This window comes from Melanotaenia boesemani, chromosome 1, assembly GCF_017639745.1.
Source record: "Melanotaenia boesemani isolate fMelBoe1 chromosome 1, fMelBoe1.pri, whole genome shotgun sequence".
Taxonomy (NCBI): Eukaryota; Metazoa; Chordata; class Actinopteri; order Atheriniformes; family Melanotaeniidae; genus Melanotaenia; species Melanotaenia boesemani.
In genome coordinates, this window is record NC_055682.1 from 5,897,709 (window position 1) to 5,919,931 (window position 22,223).

The 22,223-nt window shown below is 39.0% G+C and overlaps 1 protein-coding gene across 3 annotated transcripts; it reads left to right on the top strand.

The window, feature by feature from the left end:
- The first annotated feature begins 793 nt into the window (after positions 1-793).
- Positions 794-21,471, top strand: LOC121642593 (low choriolytic enzyme-like). Of its 3 annotated transcripts, none has more exons than XM_041989355.1 (8): positions 794-943; positions 1,774-1,804; positions 16,680-16,730; positions 17,048-17,185; positions 17,301-17,421; positions 20,243-20,421; positions 20,619-20,700; positions 20,890-21,471. In XM_041989355.1, the coding sequence occupies exons 1-8, from the start codon at positions 890-892 to the stop codon at positions 21,047-21,049; spliced, it is 816 nt and encodes a 271-aa protein (XP_041845289.1). In that variant the 5' UTR covers positions 794-889; the 3' UTR covers positions 21,050-21,471. The 3 variants fall into 3 exon arrangements, with proteins under 3 accessions (XP_041845289.1, XP_041845298.1, XP_041845304.1); XM_041989364.1 differs by lacking the exons at positions 16,680-16,730; positions 17,048-17,185; positions 17,301-17,421; ... (1 more) ...; positions 20,619-20,700; positions 20,890-21,471 and adding exons at positions 1,881-1,922; positions 2,240-2,377; positions 2,488-2,608; ... (1 more) ...; positions 5,435-5,516; positions 5,683-6,475; XM_041989370.1 differs by lacking the exons at positions 794-943; positions 1,774-1,804 and adding exons at positions 14,457-14,600; positions 16,572-16,603.
- The last annotated feature ends 752 nt before the right edge of the window (positions 21,472-22,223 follow it).

The window sequence follows — 22,223 nt, forward strand, 5'->3', positions numbered from 1 at the left end:
TTAACTATGTTACTAATACTGAGCAGAAAGTAATATTCTTCCAACACACCCGTCCTTGAGGGCCGGTATCCTGAAGGTGATACCAATGAATAGGTCATTAACAGACTTGTGCAGAACTTGACAATAAGCTGTTAGTGATCAATTTTATTGAATCAGGTGCGTTGCAGAAGGGAAACATCCAATACCTGCAGGACACTGGCCCTCAAGGACCAGAGTTGGTGATCAAGAAAACTAAACAGCAACATATCAAGTCATTAGGTTTAACTACAGAATTACCAGAATCAGACTAAGATTGCACTAAACTTCCTTTAAGTGATTTTAAGTTTAAATGTTATGGCTTTAAATGCTCTAATACCTATGACGACCATTTTACCCCTTTTCCCGTTTACTCATATTTCTGTCACCGTAGTTACAAAAATTTACTGATCTCCCTCTTGTGGCAGACATGATAATATTTCAGTCAAATCTGAGATTGGGTCACAGAGGCAACTGATCAGGAGCGAGCCGAGACCTATATGTATCATCCCTCCTGCATGCACTGGAATGGAAAAGGCCAACAGAACCACATCATCTGGTTAATGCAGAGATGCAACCCTGAGATGTGGGTGGGTAAGCACACCTGAAAAGTCCTACAGAGGAGGTTTCTCTTTCTCCCAGTTCTCTTCATGGAAGCCAAACATAAAAAAATGAAGGACGGCTTAAGGCTTGAGCACGATGCTGCAATTTCCTTCCTCTAAAATGTTTACTGGTTCAGTTTGATTCAACATATCAGAAACAAAGTATCGGCCCACAAGCTGCATGAGCGCTTTATAAAGAACATCAGCTGCATCCAGACTCAGAATCCTACTCTCTCTCAGACTCATTCATCTCTCTGCAGAGGACCACCATCATGACTCCAACTTTCCTCTTCCTCCTCATCCTCTCACTGACGGATGTTTCTATGGTAAGTTGAACTCTTAATGTATGGCTATTATTTAAGTGCTCAGCAGTCCTCACAATTTCAGGTTGGCATTAACTAGGTTTTAAAAGAAAGAGTGCACGGTCGTGTGCTGGTATGACTTCTGTGAAGAGCAACAACAACTGAAAACTGTTGCAGCGGAGCTTTTCTTCTGTAGGCTAACTAACAAATTAGCCGTTTCTGCCGTTTTATATAGCAAGTAACAGTAAATGACCCTGCTCTGTTTCTAACATAACGCCAAAATAAACTTCACTGTTAGATTGAATTAACTTATCTATCCAGCAGAAAGCCTGCAACCTCTGCATCAGCTTTAAAGTCCCACTCCTTCCATCTATTGCCTCCATCTGGTGAATGCTCCACCGATGTAAATCCTCCTTTGTTCCCCTGTTATTATTTCTTTTTTTTTTCTTGGCTATTTTTTCCTGGTCATCCTTTTCAATGAAAACTGGCAAGTTAAATGGTCATCTTGGCTTGTTTACACCAACCCCGCCCCCTCCCCTGTGAAACAGGACTCGCAGGTAAAACGCGTAAGGCTAACAAGTTTGTCCCCTTTCAGCTACTGTATTCAAAGATGGATATGCAACATGGCAGCGTCCAGTTGGGTACGCTTTCATTTGGATGTGACTGTGATTACACTTTGGTAAAATTTATGAAAGCGATACTTGATTTTTGCTAACAAAAAGCCAAATAAGCTACACACTGTACCTTTAAGTATTTTTAAACAATCTGTTGTTAATTCAATGGTAATAATCTGAATTATTATTTAGCATGAAGTTTTTTTAATAAAATTCTGAAATGTTGTTTTTGTGTTGCAGAGTGCACCGATTGACAGTGAAGATCAAACAGGTGAAATGAATTAAATATCTGCATGACTGACATCTGACACACTGATTTAAAAATCTCTGTTTAATGTTTTCTTCAGGCCAATCGATGGACATCATGCTAAGACCCCAAATTGACCCAAGTAAGAGACAAACTTTAGAACATTAATATTACAGATGAAACGTTTACTGGGTTACAGTTGGACAAAATAACAAGAAATAAACTTCCACCAGTTCAAATAATAACTAATTCATTAAAAAATTCTCTCAGTGAAAACTTTAAACCATAACCTGCTTTTCTTTTCTAGATGTTAAATATACTTCTTCATTTTTTACTTCTTTTATTTATACACTGTGGGCCCCTGAGCAAGGCTCTTATGTTTGTAGCATATCAATGAGACATATTTCCCTCTGACATTCTTAGTTTGTACATTTATTGGAGACCTTTTTTGTGCTACAGAGTCACCTGTGTTGGAGGATGATATTGCTTTGCCGGATACTTCCAGCAGGAACGCAGACCCATGCACTGCCACAGGCTGCAAGTGGCCTAAAACTGGACACAAAGTCTATGTGCCTTACTACATCTCTACTAACTACAGTAAGCAGCTCTGACATAAACACTGATAAAAAAGTTTAAAAATCACAATTAGTTTTTTTTAATATATTTTAGTAAGAAGACTTTTAATTAACTGATAAACTTTTCTGTAGCTCCTGTAGAGCGTTACACCATAATAAAAGGTCTGCAAAGCTTTATTCCGTTCACCTGCATTCGCTTTGTCGCGTGGAAACCAGATGATCATCATTACCTCTCCTTTGAAAGTAGAGATGGGTAAAAATAAACTGACACACACACTTGTGCGAACAACACAACACTGAACTGAATCCTCCTCATTGACCAGATCATAAATGTTCAAATTAGTGCTGGATAATCATTTAAAGTTTTAATTACATTGTGATGCACAAAATAATTTAATAAATTTGTTTTTTGCACACTTTTTTAAATGTTTGGTAACTTTTTGTTCACAAAGATTTTAAATAAATAAGCTCCTTTTTAACAGCAGTACTGATCTTACACAGAAACAGTAAAAACCATCGAGTGTGTTTCCCTGCTTAAGCTGGAACAGCAGGGCGGCTGCTAGACATGGAGCTTTCTGACTTTCCTGTTTCTCACATCACATTTTTTCTTTTTACTGGACATTTGACATTTTCTTCATTCCAAACTAAAAACAAAATAGGACAGGATCATTTGATTCAGCTAAAATGAAAACAATTGTGAATGTATACAGTACCAGTCAAAAGTCTGGATTCACTTTACCATTGAATCTAATGAGAAAATGTTTCCTGGAGTGAAGTGCTAACTGTAACAAATTTCCTGTATTAAAAAAGTGACATTTCAAAGGGTCTACTTCATTTTTGGCTGTAAATTTGTCAGTTTAGTATTTCTTTAATCGGTTAACATAGTTCATATAGTAACAGACTGATTTATTACATGTAACTGTCATGTTAAAAATGTTACTGAGTTCACCAAAATAGTTAGAAAAAAATGTATTTTGTCTCCCCTGGTCCTTGGTCTCCTACACACAGTGTGTGTAGTAAAAGAAAAAGCTGTGGCTGCATGCCTACTGCATGAAATATAAAGACAGCTTAAGCTTGTCACATACTTTGTAAGAACAGACGACTTTGTTCTCGTTCTCAAGATGGTAAATGTTACGTCCCCTTCGGGACGTGAGTTAAGTGATGATGATTGCCGACAGCTGGGACTTGTTCAGCCTGAAAAGGCTGAACCCTAACGTGTCTTTGGACTGGCAGCATCGGCTGTCCATCACTCTTCTTCCCTCTGATTGGTTGGCCTTCAAACCAATCGCCTTGCAGCTTCCTGGAAACCAGGAAATAAAGAGCTGCTGCAGTGTGTAGTCGGGAGGGGGAGGTAGGGCTGCACAGGCTGCTTCCCCTCACTTGGGATGAGAGAGGCTAATTAGCACAAGTGGCCTCTTCTCTTTGTGTTTGGCTGGATAATGGCGGCGATGTTTTACTGGGTGTTTGTTGTGCTGGTTGGTAGTCTGTTTGAGGTTGGACAGTTTGAGTATGTGCAGCAGGACCACTCCTGCCTGCTCGTGTGTTCCCCATGGGGGAACGGTAGAACAGTCCATTTAGTCTCACATTTAGTTTGGACCTACCTTTTGTTCTACACTCAGTATTGGTTTAAGCATCACTAGGCTTTCGTTTGTGTTCAGCCTTTTTGTTATCTTTGTGTTGCGTATTAGGTTTATGTTGTGTTGGGCTAGATTAGGCTTTTGGTTGTGACGGATGTCACTTAGTTTATTGGAACTGCTGCCTTTTGGTTCGTTTCGTTATCACCCCGAGTTATGGACACGTTTTGGTTTTACTCGGTGGTGTTTGTGTTTTTGGGTTAAATCGTTTTCTTTATTTCAGCAGTTTCACTAACCCCAACACTTTACCATCTTTTGTTACAGGTTTTATTTGTCGTTTTACATTTATGTCAATAAACTGTGTTGGTTGACTTTTACACCTGTCCTCAACGTGCTTTTATGTTGCGCCCAGTCATGCCCCTGATATGGGTCATAACAGTAAAAACAAGATCAAACTTAACAACCATGGCAACGTAAAAGATTCATGGAAGTTTGAGGATGGGGAGGTATGACAACGTTTGAAATGGACGTCCCTATTTACGTATGTAAGGGAGCATAAATGAGCCTTTAGCATAACACCTGAATGTCCTTGGGGGAGCTCCCCTTAGCTCCCCTGTATTTTCAACCATACCCTGTCCATACCTTTGTAGCACATACAACAAGCAGCATAGGAATCTCAACATTTCTGCAATGTGAGGGGAAGGAATAACAAGAAATGCTGTAAAAAAATTTTGGGGATTTACAATTTCTGTAGTAACTTAATGGATTCAGCTTAATGAGCATTCACATCCTTACAACAAAGTCCTTCTATCTCAATCTATTCATCAAATACATGCAGCTTTAACTTGATGATTTTTTTTTCTGTAAGACATAAATAAAGAAAAATTGTCTGTAATGGTAAAAAGAAAATATAAACTATTAAATTAAAGTTAAATCATAACTTCAAACATTTTGACATTAACAGCTGAAGAGGGTTTACGTGTGTTTTATGGTGTTTGCCTTAAGAAGACCTCCTTCTGTTTGGTCTGCTGAAATTTACCTGAGCAACAGATCAGGTCATGGATATTTGTAAAACATGCTACCAACAAGGTCTTCTTTTTTAAATCTCATTACTGTGTGTATGTGTCAGGTGCTGGTCCTATGTGGGTCGTCAAGAAAATGGACAAATTATCTCGCTGGAAAAACCGGGCTGTGTGTACCACTCCACAGTGCAGCATGAGGTTCTTCACGCTCTGGGATTCCACCATGAGCAGAAACGCTCTGACAGAGACGAATATATCAGGATTCTCTTCGAGAACATTAAGCCAGGTCAGCTCACACACAAAAACTTTACCTTCACAGTTCTGTCTTTATTAGTCATCCAGATAGACAAGATGCATGACTTTCAGTTCTGCAAGTCCAAAATGTTTTGACATCATGTCCAAGACTTTAAATTTGTCTACATTTCCTGAAAGCAAATGTTAGAAATCTGTTACTGAAAATGATCTGTTTTTATACCTGCACAGAATTTAAACATAACTTTGATAAAGTGGAGACAAACAACTTGATGACTCCTTACGACTTCAACTCCGTCATGCAATACAACAAGTAAAGTTTTGTGAGATAGTATGTGTGCATGGGGTGTGTGTGTGTGTGTGTGTGTGTGTGTATGTAAAAGGGGGGGGGGGGGGGGGGGTCAATCCATCTGCATAATACAAAACTACTATAAATTTGATCTCATCATTGTTTTAATCATGCTTTTGTCTTGTTAAAGGTACGTCTTCTCCAAAAATGAGATGCCAACCATGGTCGCCAAGTGTGATCCAAATCTTGACTTTGGACACGCCACGGAAATGAACAAGAACGACATTATTCGTGTCAACAGGCTCTATAACTGCTGCTCGAAGAAAACACCCTGTACAATTTCCAACTGAATCACTTATGCTGTTACTTGTGCTTCAGACTTCACTTACAGGGAAACTGGTGGATGATGATTGTATAGCATCTCATTCTGTCAAGTTCTAGCCCTGAGGGGTATTCCAAAAAGTGGGTTTACTAGTATAGCTGGCTATATTAACCTGCACTAAACGGTAATCTTGGGATTTCTGTTCCAAAATGGCTAATTTAAGTAAGTTAATATGGAAACATATGCTGTGAACAGCCTGGTAGGGAGTAGGTCTTGCTCAGGCCAAGCTTGAAATATCTCCAGCTTTTCAAGTATTCCATTTCCAGGTCCGCCTTTGCAATCTGGCACTGGAGGTGGACTTCATAGTTACCTTGCAGTGAGGGATTGTTGCGGTCGCCCTGAACCTGTCTTCCATACCTCAGACCACTTCTTATTAGCTGTGAAATAGGTACTTCTCATTGTGGTGAGCCTAGAGCAATATGGAAATTATTGGGAATTATTGACTTTGCTGGAAATCCTCGGCCAAGCGTCACAGTGGGTGGTGGCGGATGCAGCTGTTTTTATTTTTTCTGATTATATACATTTGCTTGCTTCTGTTTTGCTTTAAATTTGGAATAAATATTACACTTAAAGCTGATTGTCTTGTGTCATCTAAAGTAAAAAATAGCCTGATGAAATAAAAATTTTAAATCAATAAGTGAAATATACTGTTGTCATGATGTACTGTGAACATTGTCTGGTATATTGTGTATTAGTAGCTTCCTCTGAAGTAAGGATACTAAATGGAAAGAAGCTTTTGATCAAAAGGAAAATGAACCTTAAGACAAATTGTTGTTATAAATTTACACAAAAATGTTTCTATGGTTCAACATTGTCGGGTTTAAAGATCAAACTATAAATTCAAGAAAGAAGAAAATGAACATTTGAAATGTTTTATTATTTTCCTAAGCATCTTTTAAATGTGCAAGAAGATGACAAAGACAGTTATTTAATAAGAAAACAATCTTCATTTGACTGTAAATCTCTTTCACTAAAGATCTTGCTCCTTTTCTGTTGTTTAAATGTTGGATAATTTGGTAATGCAGGGTAGACCCATCTGGCCAAGTTTACAGACAGACAGATACACACTTTTATAATCACAGCAGCTATCAGAAGTTACATAAAGAAAAATAATTAATATGAAATATAAGAGAAATGTAAACACAAATATAATAAACTGTTAACACTTTACAGTAGAGACCACAAAACTTGCTTAGTTTCTTAGAAACTAATGAGGAATAAGTGAAGGCTTATGAATGAATACATGAGCTTTGTATTACTTTGAAATCTGATAAAATGGCTAATAACATTCATTTTCTCTACCGCTTAGTCTGATTAAGAGTTGCAGGGAAGCTGGAGTCTAATTAGCAGGCAAGAGGCACCGGGCCAGCGCTGGTCCATTGCAGGACCAACACAGAGAAACAAACAACTACTCACCTCACTCCTGGGGAGAATTCAGAGTGACCAGTTAACCTAACCTAACATCAGAGATGCCAGTAATCTGACTACATATTTTAACAAAATATAATCTAACGCGTTAGGATGTCCTACAATGTAATCAAATTACCGTTACTCTTCATATTCGTCATGCGTTACTTCGGCACTCCCCACTCCTTTCACATATGATTTGAAATCAAGCGCCGTGGACGAAAGTGTATTTATCTAACTCAACACACCTTCTCATTAACGGTGGTACAGAAATTTTATGTACTCGTAAGCATGCAGTTACCTTTCTTCGCTGAAACTTGACCTTTTTTAAATCGACAAACACAAATCATTCACTGCACATGACTTTAGAAAAAAATATGATATAGAAACTTATTACCCTGGTGCATGATGGGAGGTCCGCCTCTCCACTTCCGTCCGTCATTTTTTTGTTTGGGGGGTTTTAACTAATAAAGTAACTAGTAATCTAACTTAGTTACTTCTAAACCTTAGTAATCAGTAAAGTAACTAGATTACTTTTTAAAGAAGTAATCAGTAATCAGTGGTCAGATTACTTTTTCAAGTAATCTGTGGCATCACTGCCTAACATGCATGTGTTTGGACTGTGGGAGGAAGCCGGAGAACCCAGAAAGAACCTGTAGGAGCCATGTTAGTATTTGCATATTTATGAGGTGGCACAGGTGACATGCGGCATCGGCATCTGGGTGGTGGGTGTGGTGCTGTGGGCGTGTGTGTGTGTGTCACGAAGTTTGAAAGGTACCAACTCACAGGTGTTTTAGATGAATGGATGAGGAAGTGGGGTGAGCTCGGTGGTGGTCACATTTCTGTTGACCGTGTTATCACGTAATATATAGCATAAGCCTGTTTCAGTCAGAATAACGTTTACTCAGTGCCTGGATGTGTTTTGGAACAATGAATGGAAGGAATAAACGTATCGCTGCTGACACAGAAGTGGTTGAGAATATTTCAGAACTCGCGTCAGGCAGAAAACCCAGAGTTTAGCCCACAGCGGCCCTCAGACAAAGTTATCGTTTTGCCGCAACAGAACCCATACATACACAGGGAGAACGTGCAATCACACAAAAACCTCTCTAGGAGAGGCTCGAACCAGCAACCTTCTTGTTGTGAGGCCGCAATGCTAACCACTACACCATTGGCTAATAACAGGTTATAAGTAATTGTGGATCAATGATTCCTTACTGATGAGTTCATATTTGGGGAATCACTAACGTTGACTTCTTTCCTGGTGAGTTCCCCATATCTAACAACTCCTTTACTCTTGACCAACAGCAGTTCTGCAGTACTTCATTGTCAACTTACTATTCACTTACTTTACTTACACTTACTTTTAGTGGCCCCTGAAGTAAGTTCATTAATGAACAATTAGTCCCTGGTTACGTTTCATTTTAAGACTAACGGACCATTTAACAATTATTCAGTAATTATTGGCTAATTGATCTGATTTCACAGGAATACAAGGCTTAGGTAATCATTAATGAACAATTAGTCCGTTAGTTTCTCACTGAGAAATTTGGCTAAATTTGTGGTTCCTTTTCAAATGGTCAGGATATACACAAGAAAAATGCAAATAAATAAATACCCATTTATACAAAGAGAGACTTGAAAATATTGTAATGATGTTCCAGTTGTTTGTACCGGATATGATCCACCTGAATTTAGACAAAGCTACAAACATCAGGGAGTCCTAACTTTTTCTTTACAAAACATAGCCTTTCTGATTTCTCTTTTCTTTTCAGCTTTCTTCTGTTTTATTGTTACTTCAGCTTAATCTCAAAATATTGTTGCAATGAACATTTAAATTCCCACAAATCAAAAGTGGTTTTTCAAGTTATGTTGCTTGGAAGTGAGTCTTTGTTTTTTTTAGTATATTAGTTTACCATTTATTTAACCTTATAGTTAACAAGTCCTTGTCATATACAGATCCCAAAGAAATTAATAATTTAGTGGTTTTTGCAGTCAGTTTTTGTTTTTCTTACTTTTTCCATCTTTAAGAAAAACAAACAAACAAAATAAAAAAAAAAAAAAAAAAAAACATCTTTAATATTGTTATGATTTTTTGTTTCCTCTTTTCTTTGGAATTTCTTGTGAAGAGACATCTTAAGAAATACTTGACGAAACATCTTATTTCTTCATTGCTCATTTTCATAGACTTAATATATTTTTACACATTTGTGGTTTTGTTGTCATTTTTCTGTGGAAGTTGATTTTGGTATTTTTTTTTTTTTTATTGCTGTTGTCAGGAAATTCCATCTTTATTTGAATGTGAGCGATGAATAAATTAAAATAAAAATAATCCTAAAGTCTGTCTGATGACAAAATTTTTACCCAACCTTAGGAGTTTTAAATGCAGTGGAAATGGAGAACAAGCTTCCTCCAGGTGCTCCTGATGATTGTCTGCTGTGTTTTCTTAGAGGCCAGAGGATGTTTAGATGTCTGGGTGGTGCAGCAGGTGATTGTCTGTTTATTTATTTTATTTATTTTTATTTTGAATTTGATTGCACAGTTGTTGTGTTTTTTTTTTTCGTTTCTGTTTCTCCTTTTTCCTCTCTGCACACTTCCCTTGTCTCCTCTGTTCACCTTCTCCCTTTCTTTGGTTCTTCTGGGCCGGTCAGTTATTTGGCAATAAAAAAACAACAAATATAAATAAATAAATAAAAAAAATAATGATAAAGTTCTGAACATACATTTTCTGATGCACCTAAACACATCATCAGACGTAGTCTGGTGTCTTTGGGTGTTTCAGACCTCTCAACATCATACACCCTCTCCCAGGCGACCCCACCACAGTTGGTAAGACCACGGTATGTTCAGGAGACATTTGCTGGCCCCCATGGATCTCCTCTCTGGATCCACAGCCAATTCGAAGCCTTCTCGGTTGCTTTAAGGAATATTTATGCTCCCTTATGTATGTAAATAGTAACGTATGTTTCGTATGTAAGGGAGCATAAATGGGCCTTTAGTGGTTATTGTATGATGCATTAAATGGGTCTTCTTGTAGCCATCCTCTAAATGTAAAACTGTCAGAATCTTCATAAAAAGGGAGGATAAAGTGGTTTGTGGTAGTTCACCGCTGTGACAAGGAGAGTTGTGCTAGGTTCTGAAAAAAGTAACTACTTACAAATGCTAGTTACTTAATTCAAAAAGTAACTCGGTAACTTTGTTGATTACTTACATCAAAAAGTACATTAAAAGTATGGTTAAAAGTAACTTTACCATTTAGTTACTTTTGTAAAAGAACATTCTTAAAGATTTACCCATAAAGATTGTATAACTTAATTACAGTTTTGTATGAAATATAAAAAAACTCATCCATCCATTTTCTGCTGCTTATCTGGAGTCGGGTTGCAGGGGCAGCTGCCTAAGCAGGAAAACCCAGACTTCCCTCTCCCCGGCCACATTCACCAGCTCATCCGGAGGATCCCGAGGCGTTCCCAGGCCAGCCGAAAGATGTAGTCCGTCCAGCGAGTCCTGGGTTTTCCTCGGGGCCTCTTTCCGGTGGGACGTGCCCAGAACACCTCACCAGGGAGGCGTCCACTTCAATGCCCACGTGAGCATTGAAGTCTCCCAGCAGAATGAGGGAGTCCCCAGAAGGAGTGCTCTCCAACACCCCCTCCAAGGACTCCAAAAAGGGTGGGTACTCTGAACTGCTATTTGGTGCATAAGCACAAACAACAGTCAGGACTCGTCCCCCCGCCCGAAGGCGGAGGGAGGCTACCCTTTCATCCACCGGGGTAAACCCCAACGTACAGGCACCAAGTCGGGGGGCAATGAGCATGCCCAAACCTGCTCGGCATCTCTCACTGGGAGCAACTCCAGAATGGAAGAGGGTCCAGCCCCTCTCAAGGACTGTAGTTCCAGAGCCCAGGCCGTGCATCGAGGTGAGTCCAACTATATCTAGCTAGAACCGTTCAACCTTGCGCACCAGCTCAGGCTCCTTCCCCGCCAGAGAGGTGACATTCTACGTCTCTAGAGCTAGCTTTTGCAGCCGAGGATCAGAGCACCAGGGTCCCCGCCTCTGGCAGCCGCCCAACTCACACTGCAACCGACCCCTATGGCCCCTCCTGCAGGTGGTGAGCCCATGGGAGGGGAGGCCCATGTCACCCTTTCGGGCTGAGCCCGACCGGGCCCCATGGGCAAAGGCCCGGCCACCAATCTGCTGGCCTGACTTAAATAAGTCAGGCCAGCAGATTATTTGAAAAAAAGAAATGAAAGTAATATAACAGCAGCTCAAAAACAAAGTCTATGCTGCATGTTGAGCCCTCTAATGCAATTTCTCCTACTCTTTATTATTTATATTTTAATTTACATATTTGCTTAGTTTTTCACAGGCATTGTCTCTGTCTCTCTGTCAAGTGAAGTTGTGTGTGTGTGTGTGTGTGTGTGTGTGGGTAGGGGTGACCCCCCCAAATGGAGAACCACTGCTCTACACCCTTCTTCAGTGAATATGCACCTTCCCTTCCAGCACTCCGACAGCCATTGACGAGCTGCTCATCTTTGGTCCTTTTGCTCTCATGAGCCTCCGTCAAGCGTCCCCCCCACAGCACCGTTAGCTCCAAGAAGAATAATATTTAAGATTCAAGGGGAGCCGCATGTCAAACCAATTTGTTCAGCACAATACAGCAGCCAGACCATCATTCTGCTGTCATGATGTTGGACAGCACTCGTTAAAAAAAATAAATAAATAAAAAAAAGGAAAATTAAGATAATGCCACCCTCACATCAATAAACAGTTTATCCAATCATTTAAAACAAGGAAGTAAGAAAGTAAAAGTAAGTAAATAAAGTGCTTATGATTGGTAACTCCAAACATAAGTGCAATCATAAGAAAGTAAATTCTGGATTTATGACTAACAAATAGAGCACAGTTTGTAAACTAAAATGTTATGTATATAAAAAGATGGTCAGCAGAAGAGGAGCCTGCACTCTCACCATGTCTCTTAATGCTGTACACTAGATTTCTGGTCAATTAATTAATTTGTGACATAGTGTGCAAATAATCACTTCATCTTCAATATGAACAAAGACAAAACAAAGACTGTTGTTCTTAGAGGAGCAAATTGTCTGTAAAGTACTTTTTACATCGTGGGACAAGAGATAAATCTAGTGGAGGACCCCAAATACCTGGACAACAGAAAGTGGAAATGTTATATGTGTGGTTGCAGCATCGGAGCCAAAAACTGAACAGATTATTCAAGAAGGCTGAAGCAATTCATGTGTTTATGTGTTCCTCTTTAGATGTTTCTTCATTAAATGGAAGCTGCACTTCAGAAGAAACACTAAGACAGAAATACAAAAATACACACACACTAAAAATGAAGAAAAACACACATTTTATTTGCGACTTTGGATGAGGCCTTTGAATGTCCAGCTCAGCATAGTTTATCCTGTATTGATGACCATAATAAATGACTGTAAGCTTTAGAAGCTGCAAAAAATCTGTTCTGTGAAATTAAAATATGTGCAGCACTGACATGAGACACACAAAGCACTAAGGACAAAAAAAAGAGTCATGGCTTGGTCTATGAGGATTGTCATAACTCATTTAACTCATAATTTCTGTAGTTTGCAACCAGCTTCAACCTTTACAACCAACCCAGATATGGATACAATAATTTTTCAGTCAAATTCTTTTTATTCTCTGTTTTTCCCCTCATTCTGTCTTCCAAACATTCTGTGGTTTGACCTCTTTATGTAAGAAATTGATGATAGATTTGTTGATTTTTAACCACTTGTCTGAGATTAGGTCATAGAGACAACTGATCAGGAGGGAAACCATCACTTCATTTGCCCAGTGACACTTCCCGGTTCCTCGTTAGGTGTTCCAAGGCCAGACAGGATATATGAGTCATCCAGTATGCTCTAAGTCTCTCCCAGGATTTTGTCCCAGTTGGGTATGCTTTAAAGATCCCCAAAGGAAAGCAACAATGCTCTCATTATTTAGATTACCACACAAACTTTACAACTTTCAGTAAGGTTTGGAACAAAGTTCCAAAGTAAATTGAAAACATTACCTCTTAACCACTCCTTTTTCACAACAACAAACTAACACAACACCGTCTCACTGCTAACAAAGCACCAGTCCTTCTGTCCATCTCTCACTCTAGTTTGACATCACTTGCAAACAGGACCCCAAGATACCCAATCTCCTCTACATGAGGCAGGGACTCATCTCTGATCCAGAAAGAGCACTTTCCCCTCTTTCAGTTAAAAAGCATGCCTGCAGATTTAGAATAGAATAGAACAGAATAGAATAGCATAGGCTGATTTGTTATTTTACAGTTGCTCCACTCAGCTACTGTGCCAAAAAAAATGTATAAATATAAAATGATTAAAGAAGGTAAAGAACACATAATAAATAGAACAAAATTAGAGGTAAAAAAAAGAAAAAAAAAAAAGAAAAGATGACCATCTGAGCTGATTGGCCTGAAATGGTGACCAGGTAGTGGTGACCAAACAGGTGGTGGGTAGGATGTGAGGGGTCTCCTGTGATTTGGGATGACCTTGATTGTTTGTGAGACAGGAGGATCTGTCTTTCCGGGCAGAAGGCAGCTGATGGTTTTCTTGTGGTGGTGTTAAAAAGCCTCTGCTCAGTCTTCCTGTTCACAGAAGCAGAGTCGGCATACAACACATCAGAACCACGTCATCAGCATAATGCAGAGATGAAACCCTGAAACCCCCTAGACAGACACCCTTCCCTCCAACTGCAATTTGGAGTCTTGTCTGTGAAGACCAAAAACAATGATTGATGATTACAGCACATCCTTTATGATCTGGCCTCCCCTTGAAATACTTTCAGAAAGGCAGGAAAATTATTGTTTAAGGTCCTTTAAAAAAGTTTGAACTCATGGAAGCAAAATAAATCCCACAGTTACTGAATTGTAGATATTTTGCGTTTTGTACATGAATGACTTAAGCTGACATTTAAAGACTTATCAAACAAATGAATGCACTCCCTTAAAAAGCCTTCTCTTTTAAAAATATAATAAAAAGATTATAAAGTTTCTTTGAAGCCAAACACAAAGAAATGAAGGGCGGCTTAAGGCTTGAGCATGAAGCTGCAATTTCCTTCCTCTAAAATGTTTATTGGTTCAGTTCAATTCACTTATCAGAAACAAAGTATCGGCCCACAAGTTGCATGAGCGCGTTATAAAGAACATCAGCTGCATCCAGACTCAGAATCCTACTCTCTCTCAGACTCATTCATCTCTCTGCAGAGGACCACCATCATGACTCCAACTTTCCTCTTCCTCCTCATCCTCTCACTGACGGATGTTTCTCTGGTAAGTTGAACTCTAAACATATGGCTGTTATTTGAGTGCTCAGCAGTCCTCACAGTTTCAGGTTCAGGTTTAAAAAGAAAAAACAAGGTTTTTGTCTTGTTAGATTAAATTTTTAGATAACTCCACTTCATTTTAACCTTATGAAGGACCTGCGGAAGCGTCCCCTTTTACACTTTGGGTGTAGGAGTCTGTCACTTATGCAGCTGCCTAAGGCCCCCATAGTCTGATGCAGAGGGCGAGAGGTGTTGTCCATGATGGCAGACAGTTTTGCCAGTTAGTTTGTGTCTAAAACCCGGAAATAATTCTGATGTCATGTCGCAATTTAAAATGGTGAATTTAAAAGTCCTACAAGAAACAGTTTGGCATTTGAAATCAACAACATGCACTCTGGACATGATACCATCTGACTTTTTAAAAACAGTTTTTTACCTCAGTAGAAAGGGATCTCCTACTGATAGTTAACAGCTCGCTGTCATCAGGCATTTTTCCCAAATCACTAAAGATAGCTGCTATTAGGCCACTCCTAAAGAAAAGGACTCTAGACGCCTCTATAATGAACAACTATAGACCTGTCTCTAACCTCTCTTTTATGATACACAACTTTATGTGTCTCTGTCACCAGATGACTGCAGTCCAATAGACTTACTGTGTCAGTGTCTGGAGCAAATAAACACCTGGATGAAGGAGAATTTTCTACAATTAAATGAAGACAAAACTGAGATTATTCTGTTTGGTAGAAAACAGGTAAACACCTGGAGACTCGGGCTCCTCAAAATCACCAACCAAGTTCGTAACCTCCGTTCGTAAGTCCACATGGGCAGGAATTAATCCAGCAACCCCTTTATTTTTTTTAAATTGATCCTCTTTGTAGGCCCTCAGATCAGCCTCCGCCAGGAACAAACAGAATGAGACTCCTAAGCCCCACCTCCCCTGGTGGAAGAATTTTCTACAATTAAATGAAGACAAAACTGAGATTATTCTGTTAGTAAAGAGAAGAGGGTCAGCATTGGCAAATCCAGTTTGTAACCTTGGAGTGTTGATAGACTCAGACCTGACTTTCAGCAGCCACATCAAAGCTTCACTAAGAAGCTTTTTACCAGCTCAGAAACATCAACAGAATTAAAAGTTTAGTCTCCCAGAAAGACCAAGAGAAACTCATTCATGCATCCATCTCCAGTAGGCTGGATTACTGTAATGGTCTTTTAACAGGACTTCATAAAAAGAGCATTAAACATCTGCAGCTCATCCAGAACGCTGCTGCTAGAGTTTTAACCAGGACTAAGAGATCTGAACACATCACACCAGTTTTGAAATCTTTACACTGGCTTCCAATCAGTCACAGAATAGATTTTAAAACCCTTCTGCTTGTTTACAAATCCCAGAATGGTTTAGGCCCAGAATACATCTGTGATATGTTCAGAGAATATAAACCTAGCAGAGCTCTTAGATCCAAAGACTCTGGTCAGCTAGTCCAGACCAGAGTCCAGACTAAACATGGAGAAGCAGCATTTAGCTGTTATGCTGCAAACAAGTGGAACAAACTGCCAGTGGAGATTAAACTTTCCCCAAATGTAGACATTTTTAAATCCAGGTTAAAAACATTTCTTTTCTCATGCGCCTATGCATGAAATCTGCACAGTAACTTTTTTAACTTATCTTGCTTTTAATCATTTTAATGTAATTTATTATTTTATTGTGGTTATGTGTTGATGCCTTTTACTATTCTAAATATCTGTAATGTCTTTGTTTTATGTACAGCACTTTGAATTGTCCTGTACAGGAAATGTGCTATACAAATAAACTGCCTTGCCTTGCCTAATAGTTCAGAAGATATGGGATTGTAGAGAATTAAGAAATGTGAACATGAAGTATTTTTAAACAATCTGTTGTTAATTCAATGGTAATAATCTGAATTCTTATTTATCATGAAGTTTTTTAATGAACTTCTGAAATGTTGTTTTTGTGTTGCAGAGTGCACCGACTGAAAGTGAAGTATCAAACAGGTGAAATGAATCAAATATCTGCATGACTGACATCTGAGACACTGATTTAAAAATCTCTGTTTAATGTTTTCTTCAGGCCAATCGATGGACATCTCTGAAATCATCCTAAGACCCCAAATTGACCCAAGTAAGAGACAAACTTTAGGACATTAATATTACAGATGAAACGTTTACTGGGTTACTGTTGAACAAAATAACAGGAAATAAACTTCCACCAGTTCAAATGATAACTAATTCATTCAAAAATTCTCTCAGTGAAAACTTTAAACCATAACCTGCTTTTCTTTTCTAGATGTTAAATATACTTCTTCATTTTTTACTTCTTTTATTTATACACTGTGGGCCCCTGGGCAAGGCTCTTATGTTTGTAGCATATCAATGAGACATATTTCCCTCTGACATTCTTGCTTTGTACATTTATTGGAGACCTTTTTTATGCTACAGAGATACCTGTGGTGGAGGATGACATTGCTTTGCCGGATACTTCCAGCAGGAACGCAGACCCATGCACTGCCAAAGGCTGCAAGTGGTCTAAAACTGGAAGCTACGTCTACGTGCCTTACTTCATCTCTACTAAATACAGTAAGCAGCTCTGACTTAAACTTTATTTAAACAAAACCACAGAGTGACTGTTAGCTTCTTTTATATTAAAGCATGATGTACAAGAATTGTGATAAACAAAAACACTTTTCTGTAGATGTTCTAGAGCGCATCATCATCATGAGAGGCCTGGAGAGCTTCAGTCAGTCCACCTGCATTCGCTTTGTCCCGTGGAAAGCAAGTGATTTACATTACCTCTACTTTGAAGCTATGAAGGGGTAAAAAAAAACAAAACAAACAAAAAAAAAAAAAAACACAGACTTTTTCTATCAATACATACAGTTTCTGAGAAGTGATAATAATAATAATAATAAATTTTATTTGTAACGCACTTTACATTCCAAGGAATCTCAAAGTGCTACAAAGGATTTTAGTAACATAGAAAACAAATCAATATAATAAACAGTGTAAAGGATAAAAGAACAACTATTAAGTTTCACTGCAAAGTGCTGGTCAGCAAAAAGCTTTTTTAAAAAGATAGGTTTTCAAGTTTCGTTTAAAGTCATTTATAGACTGTGAGCCTCTCAGATGTTCTCGTAAGGTGTTCCAAAACCTGAGAAGGCTCGATCACCCATGCTGTGAAGCTTAGTCCTGGGGGCACGGAGGGTGTTTGTATAGGCAGGCCGGAGGGTACGTGAAGGAGTGTGAGGGAAAAGAAGTTCCTGTAGGTAGGTAGGGGCATGTCCATGGATGCACTGGTAAGTGAGGAGAGAGACCTTGTATTCGATTCTAAAAGAAACGGGAAGCCAGTGAAGAGATTTTAAGATGGGGGTGATGTGGTCTTGCTTTCGCACCCTCATCAGGATCCTGGCCGCACTATTCTGAATGTATTGTAGTTTCTGAATGCCCTTGTCAGGGATCCCGATGAGGAGCGCATTGCATAATCAAGCCTAGAGGAGACAAAAGCATGGACAAGCTTCTCTGCATCCACCAGGGAAAGTGTTGAGCGAAGTTTTGCAATGTTCTTAAGATGAAAGAAAGAAATCTTACAGAGGTATTTGATATGAGCGTCAAAAACAAGGTGTGGATCCATTTTAACACCCAAGTTAGAAACAGATGTGGAAAGGTGTATCTTTTGCCCAGAGAAGGTGATGTTGGAGATGTGTGGTGGAGGAATGGAGCTGGTGTGCAGTACCAAAAAGAATGGCTTCTGTTTTTGAGCTGTTTAACTGAAGAAAGTTCATCTTCATCCATGCCTCTATCTCCTCCAGACAGGCAGTCAGGTTGGATAATGGTGAGGGAGCAGAATGGGTAGGGGTCGTCTTGAGATAGAGCTGAGTATCGTCGGCATAGCAATGGAAAGATATACCATGTTTGCTGATGATATTACGGAGGGGTAGCATGTATATGGTAAAAAGAGTGGGACCAAGCACAGAGCCCTGAGGGACACCACAAGTGACATTGTGTGTCAGAGATTTTGAGTTCCCCTGAGCAACGTGTTCAGTTCTGTCTATGAGATATGATGTGAACCAATTGAGGACTTGTCCTGAAAGTCCAATGGTATGATGCAAACGGTGGAGGAGAATGCTGTGGTCCACCGTATCAAAAGCAGCTGTTGGATCCAAAAGAATAAGTAATGATGGGGAACCATTATCTGCTGCCATCAGGAGATTGTTTATAACCCTGACCAGTGCTGTTTCTGTGCTGTGGCCAGGGCGGAAACCAGACTGGAAGTTCTCATATAAGTTATTGTGTTTAAGGTGGGCATGAAGTCGAACCGCAACTATTTTTTCCAGGGTTTTTGACAGAAAAGGAAGATTAGAAATAGGCCTGTAGTTAGAGAGCGCTTCCGGATCAAGGGTGGGTGTTTTTGATACTTATCTTCTGCCCCCTGGTGGATACCACAAACCAGAAGACAATCCTCCCAAAAATTTTGACACATCAAAAAGGTATAAGCAGTAAATATACAAAAAATATTTTGTAAATCAGTCGTCACATGACAGTAGCTCTTCTTCTGCATCTGGGAATTTAAGTAATTAAACTGGGCATATTTGGAAAGTAGAAAGTGTTATAAATTATTCAAGTTTCAAGTGTTATTTGTCCCATGGCAGTGAAGATGGCAGTTGTACATGCATCCGAGGCTGCGCATACCCATTTACTACTAGTAAAGAAAACAACACAGAAAACAATTTAAAACTACAAAGACTATAAATTTAAAGATAATTTTGGTGCAATGATGCAGAGCAATGAGTGTGCAGTCATGTCCACGTTATACAGACTGACTATATATGTATATACATATATATATATACATATAAATGCTATAACATGACATGTCATCTTTTGTTGGTAGACGGCATTGTGGTCTGACTTTCTGAGAGGAGGCAAAGACACCGCTTTGTAGCTCTTTTTGAATTGTGTGTAACATTGTTCCGAGATGTTATTCTCTCTTGTGCCACTCATGACGTGTTGGTAAAACGTCAGCATAACTTTTTTAAGGTTAGCCTTGTTAAAATCCCCCGCCACAATAAGGGCAGCGTCCAGGTGTTTGGTCATGTGGCGACACAGCACATCATGTAGGTCCGATAGTGCTGTGTTGGTGTCTGCGTGTGGTAAAATGTATGTGGCAGCTGTGATGATGGCTGTAAATTCCCAAGGGGGGATAGAATGGTCGGCACAGGATGGAGAGGTGTTCCAAATCTGCCGAGCATGAGCTGGAGAGAGTTATAGACTGGACATTAGCAAGTAGGATGCTGGTCAAAGGTGGGCGATGGGCCTGGGATCTCGGCCTATTCTGAACACTCCCTCGATGATGGGATAACAAAAGTCAGGAAAACTAAATAGAAAACTAAATAAAACACACAACCTAAGCGCAGCGGTCCGGACGGTGTCTGGACGATGCCGCACCATTTTGAATCTGTTTCATGATATGAGAAAACCATTTATATGCTTCTGTGAATTATGAGCTTAATATACATTGTTAGGATTAAATCCTCCTATTTCAGTCTATCAATTACTGTGAGATTACTGTAAAATATCTGTTTTTTTTTATATTTTAACCCAATCAAACAAACTCTTGTTACTGTGTGTATGTGTCAGGTGTTGGTCCTTTGTTGGCCGTCGAACTGGCGGACAGTTTATCTCACTGGCAAAACCGGGCTGTTTGTACCACTCCACAGTGCAGCATGAGGTTCTTCACGCTCTGGGATTCCACCATGAGCAGAACCGCTCAGACAGAGACGAATATATCAGGATTCTCTTCGAGAACGTTGAACCAGGTCAGCTCACACACAAAAACTTTACCTTCACAGTTCTGTCTTTATTAGTCATCCAGATAGACAAGATGCATGATTTTCAGTTCTGCAAGTCCAAAATGTTTTGACATCATGTCCAAGACTTTAAATTTGTCTACATTTCCTGAAAGCAAATGTTAGAAATCTGTTACTGAAAATTATCTGTTTTTATACCTGCACAGAATTTAAACATAACTTTGATAAAGTGGAGACAAACAACTTGAAGACTCCTTACGACTTCAACTCTGTCATGCAATACTACAAGTAAAGTTTTGTGAGATAGTTTGTGTGCATTGGGTGTGTTTGTGTGTGTGTGTGAAAAGGGAGGGGGGGGGGGGGGGGGGGGGGGGGGGGGGGGGGGGGGGGGGGGGGGAATCAATCCATCTGCACAATACAAAACTACTATAAATTTGATCTCATCATTAGTTTAATAATGTCTTTGTCTTGTTAAAGGTTCGCCTTCTCCAAAAATGGGAAGCCAACCATGGTCGCCAAGTGTGATTCGAATCTTGACTTTGGACACGCCAAGCAAATGAGCAAGAACGACATTGCTCGCATCAACAGGCTCTATAACTGCTGCTCAAAGAAAACACCCTGTACAATTTCCAACTGAATCACTTGTGCTGTTACTTGTGCTGCAGACTTCTCACTGGATTTCATGGATTTTATTTCTCTACCAGAGCTATAATGATTCCGCCTTTACATACCACAAGGATTCCCTTCCTGTTGTGGTCTAACCCTGTACTGGTTACTATCAGTAAGGACTGCTAAGCTATTAAGCAGCTTTTATGTCATTGTATGTACTTGTTTGCTTCTTTTTACTTAAAATATCTGGAATAATTTGGAAAATTTTGAGCAATTTGTAATGACTTGGAAATTTAAATATTTGATCAACTTCATGCTTATCATCTTGTTTGGTCCAAAGAAATGACACTGAAAAATTCAGAAAAATTAAAAGTGAAATGTGTTCTGTTATCATGCTGCACTGTTAACATTATCTTTTAGACTCTGCAATAATAAAGCTAATGGCAATGAGAAATCTGGTCTTTTTTAAGAGAAAGAAGTTTTGAAAAACACATTGGACATTTATTATTTATTTGTATATTTGAATGTTCATAAAAAAACATGCATTCAAATTTTTGTTGCTTAAACGTGTAAAAGGACATAAAATTATCTTCAACAAGAAACAAAAAACTTTAAAATTTTTAAATTTGCTGTTCCAATAAATTTAAAGAAAATTTTTTTATCACCTATTATTCTGAGTCAACATATCTTTAGAGTACAAAGTACAGTAAATAAGAGAATCATCAAGAGCTGAAAATTTCAGTTATGTCCATGTACATCCCATCTGTGTGCAAAAAGATGATAAATTCAGGTCGACAGTTCTTTAAAAAAGTAAACCACATTTATTTGCTTGTATATAATTTCAGCTTGTCATTACTTTTATTAAATGAATTACATTCTGAAATGTAATTTATGACTCTTATCCTGTAACAAAGTTAAATTAATGAAACTGCTTAAAGGGGCTCTCATTTCAAGCTAATTTATCAAAATATGCAAGTCCACATGGGCAGGAATTAATCCAGCAACCTCCTCCCTAAGCCCCACCTCCCCTGGTGGAAGAATTTTCTACAATTAAATGAAGACAAAACTGAGATTATTCTGTTAGTAAAGAGAAGAGGGTCAGCATTGGCAAATCCAGTTTGTAACCTTGGAGTGTTGATAGACTCAGATCTGACTTTCAGCAGCCACATCAAAGCTTCACTAAGAAGCTTTTTACCAGCTTA

What these genes read in the sequence shown, in the direction of transcription:
- LOC121642593 (XM_041989355.1), top strand. Translation starts at nt 890, where the DNA reads ATGACTCCAACTTTCCTCTTCCTCCTCATCCTCTCACTGACGGATGTT. An exon ending in CACTGACGGATGTTTCTATG is followed by an intron (nt 944 to 1,773) that starts GTAAGTTGAACT and finishes TTTGTGTTGCAG; the next exon opens with AGTGCACCGATTGACAGTGA. An exon ending in TGACAGTGAAGATCAAACAG is followed by an intron (nt 1,805 to 16,679) that starts GTGAAATGAATT and finishes TGTTTTCTTCAG; the next exon opens with GCCAATCGATGGACATCTCT.